This window comes from Podarcis gaigeae (assembly GCF_964106915.1).
Source record: "Podarcis gaigeae genome assembly, chromosome: 11".
NCBI classification, from domain to species: domain Eukaryota; kingdom Metazoa; phylum Chordata; class Lepidosauria; order Squamata; family Lacertidae; genus Podarcis; species Podarcis gaigeae.
Genome location: NC_139687.1, coordinates 3,555,442 through 3,575,741, shown reverse-complemented (window position 1 = coordinate 3,575,741; position 20,300 = coordinate 3,555,442). Strand labels below are relative to the sequence as shown.

Sequence of the window (20,300 nt, the reverse complement as noted above, 5' to 3'; positions counted from 1 at the left end):
AGCCAGCTCATTCCCAAGATAATAGGAGCTCCTCCCAAGGTGGCTACATTAAACGCTATCAGTTCTGTGTGTCGTGCCACCCTCATTATCATTGGTACAGTCTGTTGGCTCACTTCTCCTCCCAACAGCTCCCTCCCATCAATCGTGGTAACCTGCAAAGGCTTACTTAATGGGATAGTCTGTATCTGGTGTTCGGCTGCAAACTCCTTACTCATGAAATTACATGAGCTACCTGAATCCAATAGCGCTTTTATCTTTAGTGGGTGTCCGTTTGCCAGTTCCAGCAACACCTCTATCACAAGCGCTGGTCTTGGAGGTTCCGGCGTGGGCACGTTCACTACTCCCTGGCCTGGCTGCTGTGCCCTGATGTTGGCAGCCAGGCGTTGGCTTTTACTTGCTCCTTGATTTCTTCCTCCTCCTTCCCCCCAACAGTTCCCGCCATCCCTTGCCATTCCTTCCTTTGCGGACAGACTCTGGCAAAGTGACCTGGCTGTTGGCAGAGATAACATCTCTTGCCGCTCTTTCCCTCCTTCTTCCGCCCTTCACTGGTGTTTGAAACTGCGCGCGCGCGCGCTGTTCCAAGTTCCATCGGCTCTGCTGGCGGGAAAGGCTGCTCCGGAATCTCTGGAATGCGGAAGTCCTTCCAACGTTCCCCCTTTCCTTCCCACTTTTCCATAGCTCTAGCTTCCTGGCGTGCTCCTATGGACAGCGCTGATTTAGTCAGCTGATCCATAGACTCCGCCCTAGGCGCCCGGGAAAGTTCATCTTTCACTGCCGGAGAGAGACCTTCTTCAAACAGCATTTGAATAGGTTCACTAGCAAGGTCCCACCCCAGTCTATGAATCAGCATGGTGAACTCAGTCCAGTACTCACGTACAGATCAGCTCCCCTGTTTACACGCCATTAACTGCCTGCGCACCACCCCCTGCTCAATCTCGCTGGAAAACATCAAGTCCATGGCGCGAAAAAACTTCATTGTGTCCTTTAAGATTTCATTATTGGCTGCCATCAGGGGCCGAACCCAGTCCTTCGCCCCTCCCTCTAGATGGCCAATCACGTACGCCACTCTAGAGTTCTCATCGGGGAAGTCATCAAACAGTAGATTGAGAGCATATTGCATCTCTGTCCTAAAGGCTTGATAGTTCCTGGGATCCCCCCCCAAATTTCTGCACCAATCCAGGCACCCTTCTGGCAAGTGGGGTGGTTTTCCCCTTATCCGCATCTTGAGCCCTCCTCTCCTCAAGCCTCGCCGTTTGCAGCGCGAGCTGGACCTCCAACGCCCTGTACCTTTCTTCCAAGCTTGGACCTGCTCCCGCTCCAGCTGCTCCGGTTCCTGCTGGTTCACTCATGATGCCCTCTGCTTGCACAAGCTGCTTTCAGAGACTGTCAGATTGCTGTGATGGGATAATGAGCTGCTTGTGCGTAAAAGCTTGATCCCTCTGGGGTTTGGCTGGTCATCCAAACCGAGGCACTAACGGAGCCCCCAAAGCATGGCTCCGTCAGTCGCTGGTTGAATCTGACAGTGGGCGTCTACGGAACTTACGCCAACATAAAAGCTGTTTGACGGACATGCGCCTTCGTGACTCTCTGCGTGACAGTTTCCGGCGAAGGGTGGGAGTTCCTAAGGGGGGTCTTGTTCCCTCTTCACTATTCTCACTAGAAGTATCCCAGAGCCTCCCCTCCGCTGTAACTCCTGCACTCCCCCTGCTGGTTCCTTCTTCTGCTGCAGAGTCTCTCCTATTCTCCTGGAGCCTGTCCACCACCTGTCCTTCCGATGGCAGTTCCCTGACAGTGCCCAACACAAGGGGAGAAAAAACACTTATGGGAATGAGCTGGTTTGTGATCTTTCCCTTTGACCAAAAAAATCAAGAAATGAAAAACAAATTAACACTCTTGATTGCATAACGTAACTTCTCATATGGCAATAAATCGGAACAAACATAATGTGTGCAAATTCACAAACATTTTAAAATACAGTGTTCCAATTACCATAGCTGCAAAAAGGCATGGATTAAAAAACTCTGAGCAAGACAACTCTGAAACAAATCTCACTACTGCAACATAGATTGCATTTGGCAGTACATAGCACAGAACAGAGACCTATAACTTTTCCTTTTGGTGAAAGTACAAGAGAGAGTCCTATTTTTCAAAAATTTCCACTGTGGTGGCCATTCTGTTTTGGTCCTTATTTAAGAACTGCGGTGTACAGCCAGGCTCCTCTAGCTTCTCCAGGGTCCCCCTTGTCACAGTGTGTACCTGAGTTGTTGTTAAGTCTTGCTGTCACTAGAGGACACTGTGGTGCCTACTAATCTCCTGCATACTCAACAGTCATGTTTTAAATTACTGTACCTAATATTAATTAACAAATATATTTTGATTAATTTCTCCAATATTAACTACTTACTTACTATTTAAATTACTAGATATGCAACTTAAATTTCTTAATTTAAATAACTATATTTCACCCGACATTTGAAGTAGGCATGAGCAGCATATGAACTAAGGGCCTAGCAGTGCTGTGACCAATTTTCTCAAAAAAAAAAGGGGGGGGGGTTCTGTCAGGTTTGCAAATTCAGGCATTTACTGTACTTTTTGCTGCCGTTCTTTTGAGAGTCTCCTGGATCAATCCTTCTCACCAGCTAGAGCTACTATGGCAATTCTTGGCCATGGCGATTCATGCATTTGTAACTTCAAGAGCTGATTATCGCAGTGTGCTCCATGTGGGGCCACCCTTGCGCCTGGGTGGGAAGCTCCAGCTTGTGCAAAATGCTGCAGGTAAACAGTTGGTGGGGACAGACAACCACCAGAATGTAACACCAGTGCTAAAAAATATTCTACTGGCTATCCCTATGTTGTCAGACCAGGTTCAAGGTTCTTGTATTCATTTAGTTTGTAATATATTGGGCTGTTTCAAATGCAGAACTAAATAACTAAATTAGAGTTTCTAGCATCATAGGAATGAGCCTCAGGCTCATGTACTCCCCCTGTCTCATTGAGCACAGTCAGAATGCGGAGAATGGAGAAAGAGGCTTCTACTTTCAAATTTGCGATTACTCCCAAGTTACACCCAAACTGGGAAAACTGTGGTCAGTCGAAACTATTGTTTGTTAACAACCAGGATCATTATCTTGCGTTCTGATGTAAAGGAGGAAACACCTCTTGCACTGGAGCACTGGGTGTAGGGAATAAGAATCATAGAATCATAGACTTGGAAGTAATCCCAAGGGTCATCTAGTCCAACCCCCCGCACTGCAGGAATCTCAACTAGATCATAAATGACAGATGGCCACCCAACCTCTGCTTAAAAACCTCCAAGGAAGGAGAGTCCACCACCTCCTGAGGGAGACCGTTCCACTGTCAAACAGCTTGGACTGTCAGAAAGATTTTCTGAATGTTTAGTCGGAATCTCCTTTCTTGTCACTTGAAGCCATTGGTTCAAGTCCTACCCTCCAGAGCAGGAGAAAACAAGCCTGTTCCCTCTTCCATGTGACAGCCCTTGAGATATTGGAAGATGGCTATCATATCTCTTTCTGTTTAAAGTAGGCAGGTGTTTGCTTACCTCCTCTCTTCCTATCTTGGGCTGCAGGTTCCTCTTTACATCATTTATCCTGTTATCACCAGGTTGGGCATCACTTTCCTTTTGGGTGAAGACCAGAGGCAAAGTAGGTGTTGAGTAGTTCCACCTTCTCTTTGTCACCAAATAGCCATCGTCTCCACACAATGGACCTACCACTTAAAGATGACTTCCATATCTTCTCTTAGTCTCCTCTTTTCCAGGCTAAACATACCCACCTCCCTCAACCATTCCTCATAAGGCTTGGTTTCCAGACCCTTGATCATCTTGGTTGTCCTCCTCTGCACATGTTCCAGCTTGTCAATATGCTTCTTAAATTGTGGTGCCCAAAATTGGACACAGTATTCCAGGTGTGGTCTGACCAAGGCAGAATAGAGTAGTACTACAGAGGTACCTTGGTGTACAACCATAATCTGTTCTAGAGGTTTGGTTGTAAACCAAAACAGGTTGTAACCCAAGGCACGCTTTCGCAAGAGGGGCCTTCCCCCCCCAAAAGGGGTTATAACCCCCCCCCCCCAAATGCATTGTAATCCAAAAAAAGGGACACGCACTTCCAGGTTTGATGTGGTTGTAATCCAAAACGGTTGCAAACCAAGGTACCACTGTATTCCTTCCCTTTGATCTGGACACTATACTTCTGTTGATGCAGCCTAGAATAGCATTAGCCTTTTTTTTTTGCTGCTGCATCACACTGTTGTCTCATTTACAGATAGGTAGCCGTGTTGGTCTGCCATAGTTAGTCAAAACAAAAAAAAATCCTTCCAGTAGCACCTTAAAGACCAACTAAGTTAGTTCTTGGTATGAGCTTTCGTGTGCATGCACACTTCTTCAGATACACTGAAACAGAAGTGTATCTGTTTCAGTGTATCTGTTTCAGATACACTGAAACAGAAGTGTTTATATAGAAGGGTCTGGAAACTTCTGTTTCAGTGTATCTGAAGAAGTGTGCATGCACACGAAAGCTCATATCAAGAACTAACTTAGTTGGTCTTTAAGGTGCTACTGGAAGGAATTTTTTTTGTTTTGACTGTTGTCTCATGTTAAGCTTAGGGTCTACCAAGACCCCTAGATCATTTTCACATGTACTGGCTAGCAACCCAGGTGCCCCCCCATCCCATATTTGTGCATCTGGTTCTTCCTGTCTAAGTGCAGAACCTCACATTTGTCCCTACTGAAATTCATTTTGTTAGCTTGTGCCCAGTTCTCCAATCTGTTACGGACATATTGAATTCTGATTCGGCCTTCTATGGCATTAGCTACCTCTCAGTTTGGTATCACTTGCAAATTTGTGAGCATCCACTCAATTCATTTATAAAGATGTTGAACAACAACAGGCCCAGGACAGAACCCTGTGGCTCCCTACTTGTCACTCCCCCCCCCCCCCAATTTGACAAGGAACTCCTTGGGTTCGGTCGGTCAATCAGCTACAAATCCACCTAACAGTTACCTCGTCCAACCCACATTTTACCAGTTTCTTCACAAGAATATCATGGGGGACTTTGATAAAAGCTTTACTGAAATCAAGATACATTAGATCCACAGCATTTCTCTGATCCAGAAAAAAAGGGAAAAAAAATCCTTCCAGTAGCACCTTAAAGACCAACTAAGTCAGTTCTTGGTATGAGCTTTCGTGTGCATGCACACTTCTTCAGATACACTTCTTCAGTGGGTATCTGAAGAAGTGTGCATGCACACGAAAGCTCATACCAAGAACTGACTTAGTTGGTCTTTAAGGTGCTACTGGAAGGATTTTGTTTTGTTTTGACTATGGCAGACCAACACGGCTACCTATCTGTAACCAGAAAAAAAAGAATTAGTGAACTTCAGTTTGATTAAATTTGCAGGCTGAATATATGGACTCAGAATGTAACTCTCCACAGAAGTCATTGCCCAGCATATATGGAGCATGGGGCAAACCCAAAGTACCAAAGCTACTCCTGGCCCTGGGTTACATTTTCACTGAGCATGGTAGCTGCCTTAGAAGAAAAGGGATCTGTTAATTTCAAACACAGATGTACAGTGTTGTTTGCCAATGCTGTTTTCCTTCTATGTGTGAGCCTCAGGACTACTGGCCCTTTAACACCACCACGACTCAGACATGATTTTCAGAGTTGCTTCACGTGTTGCTTTTTCTGACTCAGAATTATGTGGTATGTGCAGGGATAGCCCCCCCCCCCTTTAAAGGTATGTAGAATAAACTAGATGCAGGGTTTTTGTTCAGTTCTGGCACCTTTTTTATAGAAAAATAGCACTTTTTCTAGAAAGATGCAAAATATATCAAAGTTGCATCCTTTCCTAGGCGAATCACTGACTCAGAGAAAAAACTCATTAATCTTAATTGATTCAGCACTCATTTAACCTCCCAAGAGATAGTTGTTAACCTCTTGTTAAGCCTCTTGAAAGCTGGGGAAAAAAATGTATTAGCAAGACTAATAACCAATACTGATAGATAACTGGCCACATTTCAAAAACCAAACTATCTTTTTACCAGAAAAGAATCCCCAAATGGCTCATCAGCATTTGCTTACTGCTTTTGGACTGTGCACTCCAGAATGTTTAGCATTAATAAAAATGAGCAAGGGGTGTTGGGGTGTGAGTGTGAAATAGGGACCCATCAGCCAAACAACAAATGGCAAATCTTCCTCATGTGATGCTTACAAGGAGTTGCCCTCACTCTTCATGATGTCCCCAAAGGATTTATAAAGATAATAAATTTGAAAAACTAGAAGTGGAAAATATATATACCGTATTTCTTGCACCATAACACTCACTTTTTCCTCCTAGAAAGTAAGGGGAAATGTCTGTGCGTGTTATGGAGTGAATGCCTACGGATGGCTGGGGGATCTGCTGCAGTCGTGAGCAGAGGATCCATGGTTCCCCTTCCTTCCCTCCCCCGTGGCTTGCTTTGAAACAGGAAAGCGGGAGAAGAGCCGCTGAGTGGGGAGGAGAGAGGGACAGAGAGCCTGCTTGCTTTAAAGGAGCAAAACGGGAGAGGAGAGGAGCCTTCTCTTATATCCCTCTTCTGCATTATTAACAGCATCCTTCTCCACCCACCCCACGTGTGTTCCTTGTCCCTTGAGTGCTTTTCCTTCCCTCCCCACTTAAAATATGTTACAAAGCACGGATCCACATGGATCCTCAGGATTTTTGCACTGGGTCACCTCAAATTCACCATCAGATCACATAGCATGTCCATGGCTACAGCTTGCACCCAAAAAATCATGCACCCACTGTTGCCTGGGGCTGCAGTGGTGCAAAAATGTGGTTACAAAGCATGGATCCACATGGATCCTCAGGATTTTTGCATTGGGCTACCCCAAACTCACCGTCAGATCACATGTCTGTGGCCACAGCATGAACCACAAAAATCATATATCCGCTGTTTCGTTTAGAATATTTTTTTTCTTGTTTTCCTCCTCAAAAAACTATGTGCGTGTTATGGTCGGGTGCATGTTATAGAGTGAAAAATATAGTAATTAGCTCACTTCTGTTCTAAACAATGTCTAGAGAAAGTGTGCACAGTCCCCACTTTACTGGAGAACATGGCTGATTGCCTTTAACATTTATTGTTCATTTGCATAATGTGGCATACGTCTGCTGTGCTACTTTACATAAAATTTTCATGCTTTGTTTTATGAAGTATTTTAATTTTGCAATTTCATATTTTTATGTGTAAACCAGATTGTGTCTGAGTTTATCACAAAAAGGAAGAATATAGATGACGAAGTCCTTCAAGTAATCTGGTCCAAAACAATATAGGGATTTAAAAGCTAAAACCAGAACTTGAAATTGAGCCCCAAACTTCATTGGTAAGTAGTGCAGCTGTTTCAGTAATGGTGTCATATGGTCATTATTTGCACCAATAACCAGGAAGCTGCATTCTGTGCCAGTTGAAATTTCCAAACTTGTCTTTAAAATTAGCTCCACATGGACCACATTGCAGTAGTCTAGTCTAGACGCGCTAGTCCATGGCAAACTGAGGCCAAATCACCTGTCTCTAGATAGTGCTGCAGCTAGCGTATCAGTCTAAACCTGTAAAAGGTGCTCCAATTGCCGCTCCCCCCCCCCCCCCAGTTAAGGAATTGTGTCTAACACTTGCAACTGCAAAATGATGCCTTGGACCAAAAAAGGGTTCGTAAACTGAGGTCTCAGGATGTATACCCAATAGAAAATATCCTCAGATCTCAATTTTCACCTTCAGAGGATTCTTTTGCATGGTGAAATGGAGTAGGGGAGAGAATTTTTTGTTCTCTTTTGAAAGAACTGGGGGGGGGGGGGAATGGGTAACTTCTTTCAAAGGAAAGGAGGAAAGGAAGGGCGCAGAAGAATAAAGAGTTCTTTGCTTTCACCCTATCCTCTGAATTATTCATAGGTCCCTATTTGTGCAAACTTAATAGGCTCAGTTACTTGACCAAAGGGCTCAATTATAGCAGCAACAACCAGTTCAACTTGTTTAGAGGGTCACACATTCAGACTAGAGACAGTGTATTAAATGGGCAGGTTCAAAAATGAATCCTTAGGCTGCTGGTGTCATCTATCCTAAGGAGAGATGCTTTTGTACAAGCATGTCAGCAGCAGAATATGAAGATTTTAAGAGGGCTGGGATAAGCAGACTATTTCCAAATGCCACCATGAAAAAACAACAAAGCAGAATATTAAAAGTGTAGGATCTATTCAGTCAAATCTAACAATGAATGTTTTTTGCTAGTTAGCATGTGAAGCGGTTAAGACCATAGAGTTCTATTGCTCATAGGCTGACTCAGACCATAGAAACATAAATGGTAGAAAAGGCTCTATGTGATAATATTTCCCCTCCTCTTCCGGGAGGAAAGAAGCAGCAAAGAAGTATTTCCTGTTCCTTCCTTCCCCCCCCCCACTCTCTCTCCAGCCAGCCAAGGAGGGCGTGCCTCCAATTGCTCTAGCATTAGGCACATGCCTGAAGCTGTTTTTGCGGCAAACACAAATATTTTACCTTCAGTTACTTTGAATGCAGTTACTGCTAAATACAAATACTCAACTGTGAGTAAACAATATGTTTTAAACTTACATTTCAGTCTGCAGCATGTTTCTTTGATAAATGGGGTAATAAAGGGGAGATCAGCCTAACAGCTAATTCTTATGCTTCTAATTAAACTGCCTAAGATGGGATTTAAACTCTGCTCGGCTCCACACTTTTAACCACAAGTGGTAAGTGGATCCTTTTGTTTGTGACTCTGTAGGGGAATAAAATATAGTTAATTATACTCCCTCACCTACCTAAAATGAAGTGTGAAGCATTGCATCTGGCAGAAGATGCAGAATGCGAGGGGAGCTGAGCAGACTGAGTACAACTGCTTTTGCACCAATGCCCATAAGAAACACCCAGTTCCAAAAAGTAGACCCAGAAGCAAGTCCTATTGTATTCAATGGAGCTTACTTCATTGAAAATATAGGGGAATCAAGAACAACATTTTTGAATGGAATACTCCTTGTCTGCTTCCAGCAGCAGATGGCGGGGCGGGGCACTGTTGCGCAGCTGACCTCTAGTTGGTTGCTGCTGCTTACCAAAAAGTAGAGGCATGAGGTAGCGGCAAGGCTGGTGCAGTATACCTGTGGAGTCAATCTGGCATTCCTTCACCTCTACCTCCGGTTAAGCAGCAGCTATTTGACCAGCAAGGGGTCAGGTGAGTGGAGGTGCCCCACCATGCTTTCTACTCTGTTATTCCTGCTCAAAATAAAAGTAAGTATACTGGGCTGTTACCTCATGGTTTTCAGTGAAGCAGGTGGAATAAAATCAACAAGAGGGTTTTTCCCCCCTAAAGTATGCTATATTGAAGTAGCGGAACAATCCCATACATGCCTATTTAGAAGTGAGTTTAATGAGACTTGTTCCGAGGTGAGTTTGTATAGGATTACAGCCTTAGACATCAATCCAATGCACATTAACCTGGCAGTAAGCTCACTGAACACAGTGGGAGTTCTTCTGAGTAAACATGCATCAGATAGTGAGGTAAGAGACTTTCCAAGTATTATATAACAATAGAATTTTACATTTTTGCCAATTTTATTCACATCTTTGAACCCTTCTATGTTGCAACCTCTCTGCTGTACAATTAATTAATTTGCCAGTAGACCACTAAGAAAAAAAGAAATTAAAAAACACTTGTATTCCAACACATTTCCCTCCTCTACAGTTTCCACAAAACTCCACCCCAAAAGGTCATAAACAGAACATAACACAGCTGCCTGGCTGTTCCACAAATTACCCATCACTCAGAGACTAACCCAAACAACTTCCAGTATTTTGTGCAGCTTAAGATAAATCCAAATCCAGTGATTCATCCAAAATTCAAATTCTAATTTAAAGAACATTAGGAATATAATTTACAGCTGAGAGAGCAACAAATTCTTCATACTCTATGGAGAATTAATACATCTGTGTGCCTTCCAATTTCTTAAGACTTCAAAGAACGTTGTCCTTAAGCCATAGTTCATTGATAGTACAGATAAGCAACAATTTCCCACATTTTTCCATTATCCCCAGACATTATACTTCAGCATGTATACTAGGAGTGGGAAACCAAATATGCCCCCCTCCAGGCTGCTCCCCACTCCATGACCCTGCTGACTTCCCACCCTCTTGTTTTTGCCTGGCTGGAATGTGCCATTGAGCTCTGGTGTCTTTTGGTTGTCTGCATGGAGGAGAAAGGCAGAATTTGCACTTGTTGCTGTGCCCACTTCTGCTTCTGCCTCCACCCACCACTGCCATCTGGCCCCTGGAAGGCTGCATAGAAGAGGATGTGGCCCTCAGAGTGGAAAAGGTTCACCACCCTTTATATATATCATAACATTCTGTCTGAGAAAATCAGTCACATTGGATTAGATGCGGTGACAACATTTGAACTAAATCAGGGCTGTACAATAGAGTAACAGAATTTGATGCAAAAATTGTTCCAATGTAATGTTCTAATTTACTGGGCTATGTAACACACTGTTCTTCTTTGGTTTGCATGTGAGTTGTTTGGTGATGCACAAACCTGCTGCTAATTATGTAAGTCCTGGTTGTATATTCAGGTATCAGCACTGCATCTTATCAGATACAAAGGCTGATGAAGGGATAAATATTGGTGTGTGCCTTGCTTTTGCCCTGCAGTTGCCAAAACCAGGTAGTTTCCCCACTGGCTACCTTAGCTCTGTTTTGTACATATTCTTGAATACAATTTAAAGGGAAAAGAGTGAAAAGTGCCACTCAATTTGATCTTTGGTGTTTGCTCCAAATGAGCATGTCCAAAATGAATGAAGGTACTCAAAGCAACAGCCACTGCCTTCAGCACCAACCTCTCCCTCCTCTTGCCTCCCCAAGGCCCACTTATCTGGGGCTGGAGAAGGGGAAGGAGCAGATGTAGCAGCAAGCACTCCAGTTCCACAGCAAAGCGTTACGTCCCACCGAGGAAGGGACTGGAACTACATGCCCCACCAGTTTCCATGTCAGTTGCGAGGGCAAGGGAAGAACTCAGTGGGTACTCAAGGTGTGGATCTATTGGGACATATTCACAGTCTGCTTGCAAAACGCTATAAACAGGCCATGCTTGACCTATACCAACTTGGAAGAAGTCAAACAAGGAAACATACTTTGATTTCTTGAGAGATTCCCTGCAAATCGTACTTAAATAGCCCTGATGTGAATTTTCAAAACATTTATGGAGCATTTGGCTGCCTCTACCCCTATTTATTTTCTCAAATAATGGTCTAAAATATATGAGATCATGTTTAACATTAGTTGCAACACTGCTGGGATTCACCCATCAGTATTATGAATTATACTGGATTATAGCCATCAGTATTATGAATTCCCATCCGGAATGTTTACATGACGAAGCTCAGTTATTACTACATTGAGTTCTAGAAATATAATGCAACTTATAGTTACTGACAGTGGGAAAGCTCTTAGTGTATATAAAAATTTCCATATCAAAGTGTGATCAAACAACGGTTGTAAAAAAAAGGAAAGGTGGAAGGCTTTTCGGGGGGGGGGGGGAGCTTCCTACTGATGATTTTTTCCTTTGGTTGTTTGCTGAATAGTAGTCTAGACAGTGAACTCTCTCCCACATTAGGAAGAAAACATTCAAAAAATTGAATCCAGACTGGATTGTGTGGAAAGACCCTGATTCACCCCTCAGCGCTACAGCTTTTGTCATCAGTTAATATGAAAAAACACACTCAAACTTAAAAAACAAAATCATATTACACCACTGCCAGGACTCAGTCAGACTTTGCAGGTCTTTAGGACATGTACTTGGACCTAGAATCTGGGGTGACTATCAGGAACAAAGACATGTGGATGAGGTCTATATATCAGCTTCCTAACAGGAGACTTTCAGGCTGTGGTATTCAACAAAGTTTTATTCACAGTAGTGTCAATGAAATTAATGAACCTGTCAAGTTCATTTATCTCAGTGGGTCTACTCTGAGTAAAACTTTACTGAATACCACCCAGTCAACCAAATATTTTTGTTTAGGACTTAGGAAAAAACCAGCATGATGCCAGACAAAGTATTGTGTGAAATACAATTGGCATTTTTCTGGATTTATAACAAGTGGCTAATTATTGTAAACGGGTGAAAATAGGTCATATTTCATCTGGGTTAAAGATTCAGTTTGGCACTGCCCACCACACAGACACACACAAAGATGCCTCAGTGGCGCCCCCTGGAGGCTTCATCCGGGACAAAAAACCTCCCATAGCTACGGTTCAGGTGTAAGCATCTAAATAATCCCAGAACAAGGTTTAATTTTGATCAAGATCAGGCTATATTTCTAAGTTAGATAAGTATGATTTATTATTTACAGGTTCTGCCTTGTTGACAGAAGAGATGCACTTTCCTTCATCTAAGGCAGGTATCTTCCACATTTAACCCCAACCCAAATATGCATTTGGGGACCCATTTTGTAATCTTTTAATCAACAGTAATTTCTGTGTTAATTGTGCACAGGGTTGAGCCTATGGACTTATTCTGTCTTCCTGTGTTTACATTTAATATGCTTCTCCTAGGCTCAGCCCTGTGCACAAGTAACACAGATATTGCTAGCATTCCATACAGTGGTACCTCAAGTTAAGGACTTAATTCGTTCTGGAGGTCCATTCTTAACCTGAAACTGTTTTTAACCTGAGGTACCACTTTAGCTAATCAGGACTCCTGCTGCCGCCGCTGCACAATTTCTGTTCTCAACCTGAAGCAAAGTTCTTAACCGAGATAATATTTCTGGGTTAGCGGAGTCTGTAACCTGAAGCGTCTGTAACCTGAGATACCACTGTAATATCCTCCTATATCGACCCCACATCCTTTCCTTTAGCACTTAGGAATTGAGGTTGCCCCCCACCTGGTTAGCCTGTCAGCATTTTGGACCTCTGTTTTGGCAGAGGGAGGGAGCTAACCTCTTTGTTGCCTATTCATGCCTTACTGTGCTCCTGAGGTAAGTACCAAATGTTATGGGGCTTTGCCTACAGCTGTTTCCTCCTCCTCTTCTCCCTTTCTCAGCCTCAAGCCTACAGCCCCATCTCAACGTTTGTTTTCCACAGTATGCTGGGAGAAGAGGCCTGTCCTTCAACCTGGTCTTGGCTATTACTAGAGAAGTGTTCTGCAAATACTAACACCAGCAAGAGCCAATTGTTCCTGCCTCCTCACACATAATAATGTGATGGATTTCAGACCCTTGGTAACACAGATTTATGGGTTGGGTGGTCTCATATTTTGATAGTTTCAGATATTACAGTAATTTGCTTCACTTTTCAAACAATCAGAGGCAATTTCAATTCATTAAATAAGTAATCATATATTTTTGTGTGTGTGTATGCACCAGTTATGAAAAAACTATGTTTTACAACAAAGATTAAGATGTGACAAGAAAAGTCATTAACTTTTCCCCAAGTACTGTATTGGTAACAATCTAATTATAACAAAAGCACTGATTTACTTAAGACAGCATCAGCTTTTCAATTACCATCTCTTATTGTCTCTTATTCAAATTCTTATGTCTTTTTTATAATCCCATACACATGCCCAGTAAATTCAGCAATAGCAATTTGACAAGTGCTAGATGCTGGCTCAAAATTATGTTTCCAGTCTTGTAAAACCAACAAAAGGGAAGTTTGTCTGGTGCCTTCATTATACATGTTTAGGCGCCAGGCAAAAACATTCATTTTTAACCAGACCTTTGGTTGATTTGATTGACATCCTATGCCCTTTTAAAATGTGTGTGGGGGTTTGGGGGGGTTATTGGGTTGTTTTTATTTTTATTATGTATTTTGTGGTTTTATATTTTGATTTTTTCTGTGAACTGCCCTGAGACTTCCGGGTATAGGGCAGTGTATAAATTAAATAAACAACAACAAAACAAGCTAAAGCAGGTTTTTCAATTTTATGGTTAATTTTAACTACTTTTATGCTATACCCCTTTAGAATTGCTCCTGTACTCCTATTGTACACTGCTTAGAAACGGTGGTTTAAAATAATATTTAAAATAAATGCAAGCAAGTACAATTGGTTATAAGTGATATGTTGCAGCCAAACAGTAACATTTGTAGTAGAGACATTGAATGGCATCTAAGTCATTCCCAGAATAGACTCAATGGACGTCACACCTAATTTGTCCAATTGATTTCAGTGAAACTACTCTACTTAAGTCTGGATACAAACCAATATTCTCAGAAACTAGGTATAATTCTCATTCATGCACACAAATATGGTCCCACATCTGGCTTTATTTTGTAAGAAACCGAGGATAGTAACTATAAAAGCTGATTGCATGTGCCACTTGCATATTTTTAGTTCACAAGCCTGAAACACTGATCTATGATAAACCACTAAGCAGTGGCTAAATATAAACTAACTTTAAGCAAGTGAGAATCTACTAGAATATAACTACAGTCCAAATCCAACTAGATGTGGAGGCATATGCCTACATGTCTTAATTTTTCTCCAAATATCTCGATGTAAATGCAGCAAAAAAGCCAAAAATGTGCAAAGGCTAATGTCTTAATGACTGTTCATATCACTCAAATCTTACTTTGCTTCCAGAGCCAGTGCAATGATTCCTGCAGCCATAGGTGCCGATGCTGATGTTCCCGTGTGGCTGTCTGTGCAACGCTGCCTCAAGTCTGTGGTGATCTGGGGAAAAGGAGAGTATGTAATTGATGGCATGGTTTATTCATTTATTTTTTTTATTCCTTAGTTTTATATACTGCCCTTCGTCAAAAGATCTCAGTGTGGTTCACAAGATTGTAGGAATCAAAAACATGTTTCAAATGACTTATGAGCATGTGAAATATATTTAATTACTGATTGGGAAGAATTTTGTTTACTTTTTTAAAAAAAATCAGTCTTGGGTTTGAATTCTTTAAAGCAAGAGGATAAACTAGCTGCCTTGAAATTTCAAGCAACAGGTGAAATTGAAAGTCATTAAAATAATGGGTTTTATTACTGAGTTCTATCAGTTCATTAATTTTCAATATTCTATGCTAACATTGCATGAAAAATTAAACTCCACCCTGCTTAAGTTTTCTATCTGTCAAAAAATGAACTGAAGATCATTATTATTGGCACCATCAGTTGCTACAGAAAAGAAAGTTACCAAAACATAGGGTGTGGGGAGTAAAGCAGCCCACACTAGGTGTGGATACAAGCTGCTTGGGGAAAGGTTGGGTGCTGTGCCTTGGCTACTCAAGTAGACATAATGATCCTCAGGAATATAATAGCCTGAGGAAACAATGTACAAAGCTGCTAAAACAATAATGTGGAATGCCGATTGAAAAGATAAATGCAATTGCCAGTAGAAAAGTTAACAGGGAGCCAAGAAGGTGACATGCAATAGGAACTGAGTTATGTATGTGCTAAAAAAAGCTTGAAAGTCAGAATAACAATATGCAGGGAAGAAAATTATGTGAAAATAAAATTCTTACTTTCTCAACAGTTGTCAGGAATAAAACAAGTACCCCACGCCAAGTCTAATGCTACTGCATTCAGGTGCACTCAAGAAATAATGACAATACAGTGGTACCTCGGGTTACATATGCTTCAGGTTACAGACTCCGCTAGCCCAGAAATAGTACCTCGGGTTAAGAACTTTGCTTCAGGATGAGAACAGAAATTGTGCTCCAGTGGCATGGCAGCAGCGGGAGGCCCCATTAGCTAAAGTGGTGCTTCAGGTTAAGAACAGTTTCAGATTAAGAACGGACCTCCGGAACGAATTAACCCGAGGTACCACTGTATAAGAACACTACTTCTATCTATATATCATGGGCTTGACATATCCCTGAGTTCTAAAACTTTGTCACAGCTGTCCTTCATAAGTAATGTCATTACTTCATAAGTAATGTCATTACTTCATAAGTAATGGCATACTAGTTTGACTCTTTCAGGGCCATAGCCAGAAATATTGTTGTTGTTGTTGTTGTTGTTGTTTGATTAAATAGACACCCAATAAAAGAAAATATTATTGGTGGTTTACAAACTTATTTTTTTTTTAAAAAAACCTTGCATTCATCAATATACTAACTACTAACAAAAACAATCCTAAGAATCATATCAACAGCAGCAACAATGAAACAATCAGAAGTATATGGACGATACAACCTGCAACAATCTACTTAACCTGGTGTTGGAAAGTTGTTAAAAGTTTGTGCCAAGCAGGCTTAGCTGAGAGAGCATTCCATAGCTGGGAGGCCACAACTGGAAAAATCCCTTTCCATGACACCACCCTCTGGTAGTTGTTGTAGTGGTGGGAGATAAGGGTAAAGATAAGGGGTCGGCTGGCGCAGTGGGTTAAACCACGGAGCCGAGGACTTGCTGATCAGAAGGTCGGCGGTTCGATCCCCGCGATGGGGTGAGCTCCCATTGTTCGGTCCCAGCTCCTGCCAACCTAGCAGTTCGAAAGCGCGTCAAAGTAAAAGTAGATAAATAAGTACCGCTCCGGCGGGAAGGTAAACGGTGTTTCCGTGCGCTGCTCTGATTCGCCAGAAGTGGCTTGGTCCTGCTGTCCATATGACTCGGAAGCTGTATGCCGGCTCCCTCGGCCAATAAAGTCGGTCATGACTGGACCCAATGGTCAGAGGTTCCTTTACCTTTACCTTACTAGCCCAATATGTGGTTCTGCGTTAAGAAGAATTCATATGGTGACTCTCCTACTAGCAACAACACTTTAAGAAGTCTTGCTGCATCATCCAGATGCCACCCATCCTCATGGTGCTGCCTGAAACAGATTGCTTTTCCTTACTCCATGGCAGGCTCAACCCTAAGAGGGGAGTCATTTTAAGTCAATGCAAAACAACAAAACCTTAATACAAGTACTCATATTTGTCTGCTGATTAAGTTTCCTCCTATTCAAATTATAAAGGCTAAAAATAAATGTTAAGTGTTTGACAATTATCAGTCATGTCAATAACCATTGCCTTTGAATTCACTATTCAGAAAGACTGGAAAGCAGTGCTGCTTAATTCTTGCAGTAAACATATAGAGGACAGAATCACATGCACTTGTGGTGTTGTTTAAGCCCTGAAACGAGCAACACCTAAGAAACAGAAGCCATTCAAGAAAGAGAAACACGCTGTTGCCTTTCAGCGCTTATAGCACATGAAAACTCTGTTGGGTCAGTTTCAAAAATTAGCAGAGAAAGGGAGAGCAGGCCTAGCCTCATGACCAAAGAGAGAAACATGCAACTGGTTTGGGATGTTCAGCTTTAGCAGTTTTCTTCAACCCATTCTAGATGCCAACCTCTTACTTTAACTTCTGTAAAAAAACAGGTTTTCATGCAGGATCAGTGTTTTTGCTTCGTTAGACTCTTCCAAGGTTTTCCTCAGTTCCTCAATTCCCAGGACAGGTGTTGGCTGTTTTTGGATTGCAGCCGTGAGATGGGTAAGCCTGTTTTGTGAGCAGCTTCCACGTGGGCAAGTCCTGGATCCAAGCTGATCCCCCCCCCCCCCAGCTGTTTGTTTTAGTAGATTTCATACACGATCTACAGTAGAACAAAAACTGTGGGCAACAACCCTACAGACAATCAATCACATTTTCGAGTTTCAGCTAATTAAAGAGCCCTTTCCTTGGCAAGTATGTCACTATGGAAAATGTTGAAGAAAACTCATTGAGATGTCCCATTTGAGTCGACAGCAGTTAAGATATTTAGATGAAAGTCTAAAGGCTTAACACGATTCCCCCCCCCCCCCTTGTTGAATGGTTGCTGCTAAGATTGCCTTGCCAGGGACAGCTTGTATCCATCTTCAAAAACGAAGAGTGGGACCACCAAGAAGCAAGCAACCTTCAAGAAGAAAAATGAGGTTTGAGATTCCAGGACCACTGAAGAACAACCTCATTAATCACAATGTAGAAATGTGAAGTTTGGCAGGGGTATAAATTTGACATAAAAAGAGGATGAGTGTGTGAAAGATGTCAGTCCATTCAACAGGGCAGGGACTGCACTAATTCTCCATCTTTTAACCACAGCTGATTAAACCCGTCTGCTCCACATGCTATCCCAACTGCTATCTCATGTTTGAGCTTGGCAATTATTTTAATGTGCCAGGTAAAATGACTTCAACTGAACTCAAATAACCATTTCATACGACTGGCACTATATAAATTTACATGACCAAAACAGCATAGTTTCATAGATTTCAGAATAAGTGTAATCTTTCTAATAAACGTGGGCAAAGAACCCTTACATGCCATTCTTATTGCAGCATTCCTGCAATACTACAATGGTTGTGTGGTTAATGATTTTAGAACCTCTAAATAGTATTATTTGTCTGCTTTGTGAGCAGAACTGGGATTTTGCCCTTCTAAAGGAGGCCTGGTGGGGCTTACACTCCACAGCTGACAGCCCATTCATCCCCAGGGCCATCTGTTAGCTGGGGCCGGCTGCCTTTCAAAGGACTTTGCAGGCATGGCTAACACTGGCTATCAGCAAGCACAATCTATGCCTTCACATATCTTTGTTCCCAAGGAGCGGGACTGGGATGGGGTGCCATCAAGAATTGATACATGACTTCAAATATGTCTAGCCACCCCATACTAGCCTTGCTGCCAGGCAAGGGATGCTACACCCAATTTAGGATGTATGAATCTCTAAGGGGTTCTGGAGAGGAAAGTTGCTGTAGTCTATCAGGCAGTACGATCCTCAGCTAATTCTGCTGCCCCCCTCCCCAGCATTTGATGTTCAGTTGCACTCTTCAAGGGCCTCATTATGAATTTTCAGGATGAGCAGTTTTGTGCTTACCTCACCTATCTAGATGACTATGTTGCAACACTTTTCTTCAAGTGACTTGCTCTGATATTAGGGAGAAACTGCATTTCTATGCAGCTACTATGAAGGCATGCTATTGGGAAAGGTCAATTATTCAGGTCAAACATAGTTCCCTTGCTGATCACATTATCCCTGTTTTTATCTTAAACCTATTACAATAGATTTCATGTTTCTTTCTTGAGCCTGTAATGTTTGTAACATTATTAACCTGTTAAAGGTTTTGAGTTGGTTGTTCCTCAAAGTGAAAATACAACCCTAATGGAATCTTGAAGGAATCGTTTATTTCCTATTGTGGCACTTTATGATAGAAAAGCAAATAACATGCTAAACTGAATTTCTTTTTTGTTACCTGAATCTGAATATCCAATACAGTGGTACCTCGGGTTACATACGCTTCAGGTTACATACGCTTCAGGTTACAGACTCCGCTAACCCAGAAATAGTGCTTCAGGTTAAGAACTTTGCTTCAGGGTGAGAACAGAAATCGTGCTCTGGTGGCGCGGCGGCAGCAGGAGGCCCCATTAGCTAAAGTGATGCTTCAGGTTAAGAACAGTTTCAGGTTAAGAACGGACCTCCAGAACGAATTAAGTACTTAACCCGAGGTACCACTGTACTTAGTTGATTACCAACAACAGCAACAAGCTTTACACTAGATCGGTACAAGCTGAATAAACCAAGGATTCAGAAACTTTTTGTCAAATCACCTCTTGAACCACCCAAAGAGAATCCGATCTCTTTTGTAATTCCACCCACCATACAGGAAATGGAAAACCACTGATTACATTTTATAATACATCCTACCTATCCAGATACATCCTATTATGGTATATAGGCCTTACAATCTATGTTATTAGTGAATACACAATTTAAAATTTTAGTTTCATAGAACAGGCCAGCACAAATTCCACCAGTTTCCTAGGTGCAAGGCTTACCACTGTGTAAAACTCTGAAATTTGGACCAGCTTATGCGTAAATGCACATCACTTGATTTCTTATGCATGTATTACTCAGTACTTGAAGACTCCTAGCTGAAGTTTAAAAGTTTTGTTTTTGAGGTGATGTGAGATGCACTGAACTGTAGCATTTGGCCTGTGAAAGACTCATCTCCTCATGTGAGAACCTGCTGTTGCAGGAATCATCACATCAAGTGAGCATCCTTGTGTGAACCAACTCTAATGTGAATGTGGGAAATCTATACATATACCTCACTAATACGTACAGTAAGTATTATTGTATATTAAAACATATATTATCAGGCTCATGTATGGGAAGCATTTAGCTTATGAAATGTTGAGCTGGATTGTTAGAAGGATATACAAGAAACACAGAGACAAAAAAATTTTAAGGCAACTCCTAGGACAGGAATTGTGTAACTACTGCTGAATGTTCTCAATTTATTTCTTCGTTTCTACTGAAATATTCCAATAATTCCACACACAAGTCCCCTCCCCAC

The 20,300-nt window shown here is 42.0% G+C and overlaps 1 protein-coding gene across 5 annotated transcripts in view; it reads right to left on the bottom strand.

The window, feature by feature from the left end:
* Window positions 1-20,300, bottom strand: part of LOC310826723 (proprotein convertase subtilisin/kexin type 5-like) — a 165,458-nt gene that overhangs the window by 39,715 nt on the left and 105,443 nt on the right. For all 5 annotated transcript variants that reach the window (XM_083701929.1, XM_083701932.1, XM_083701931.1 and 2 more), the window contains one exon: window positions 14,621-14,721. In XM_083701929.1, the coding sequence (XP_083558055.1) occupies window positions 14,621-14,721 (101 nt within the window). The remainder of the gene's footprint in view (window positions 1-14,620; window positions 14,722-20,300) is intronic.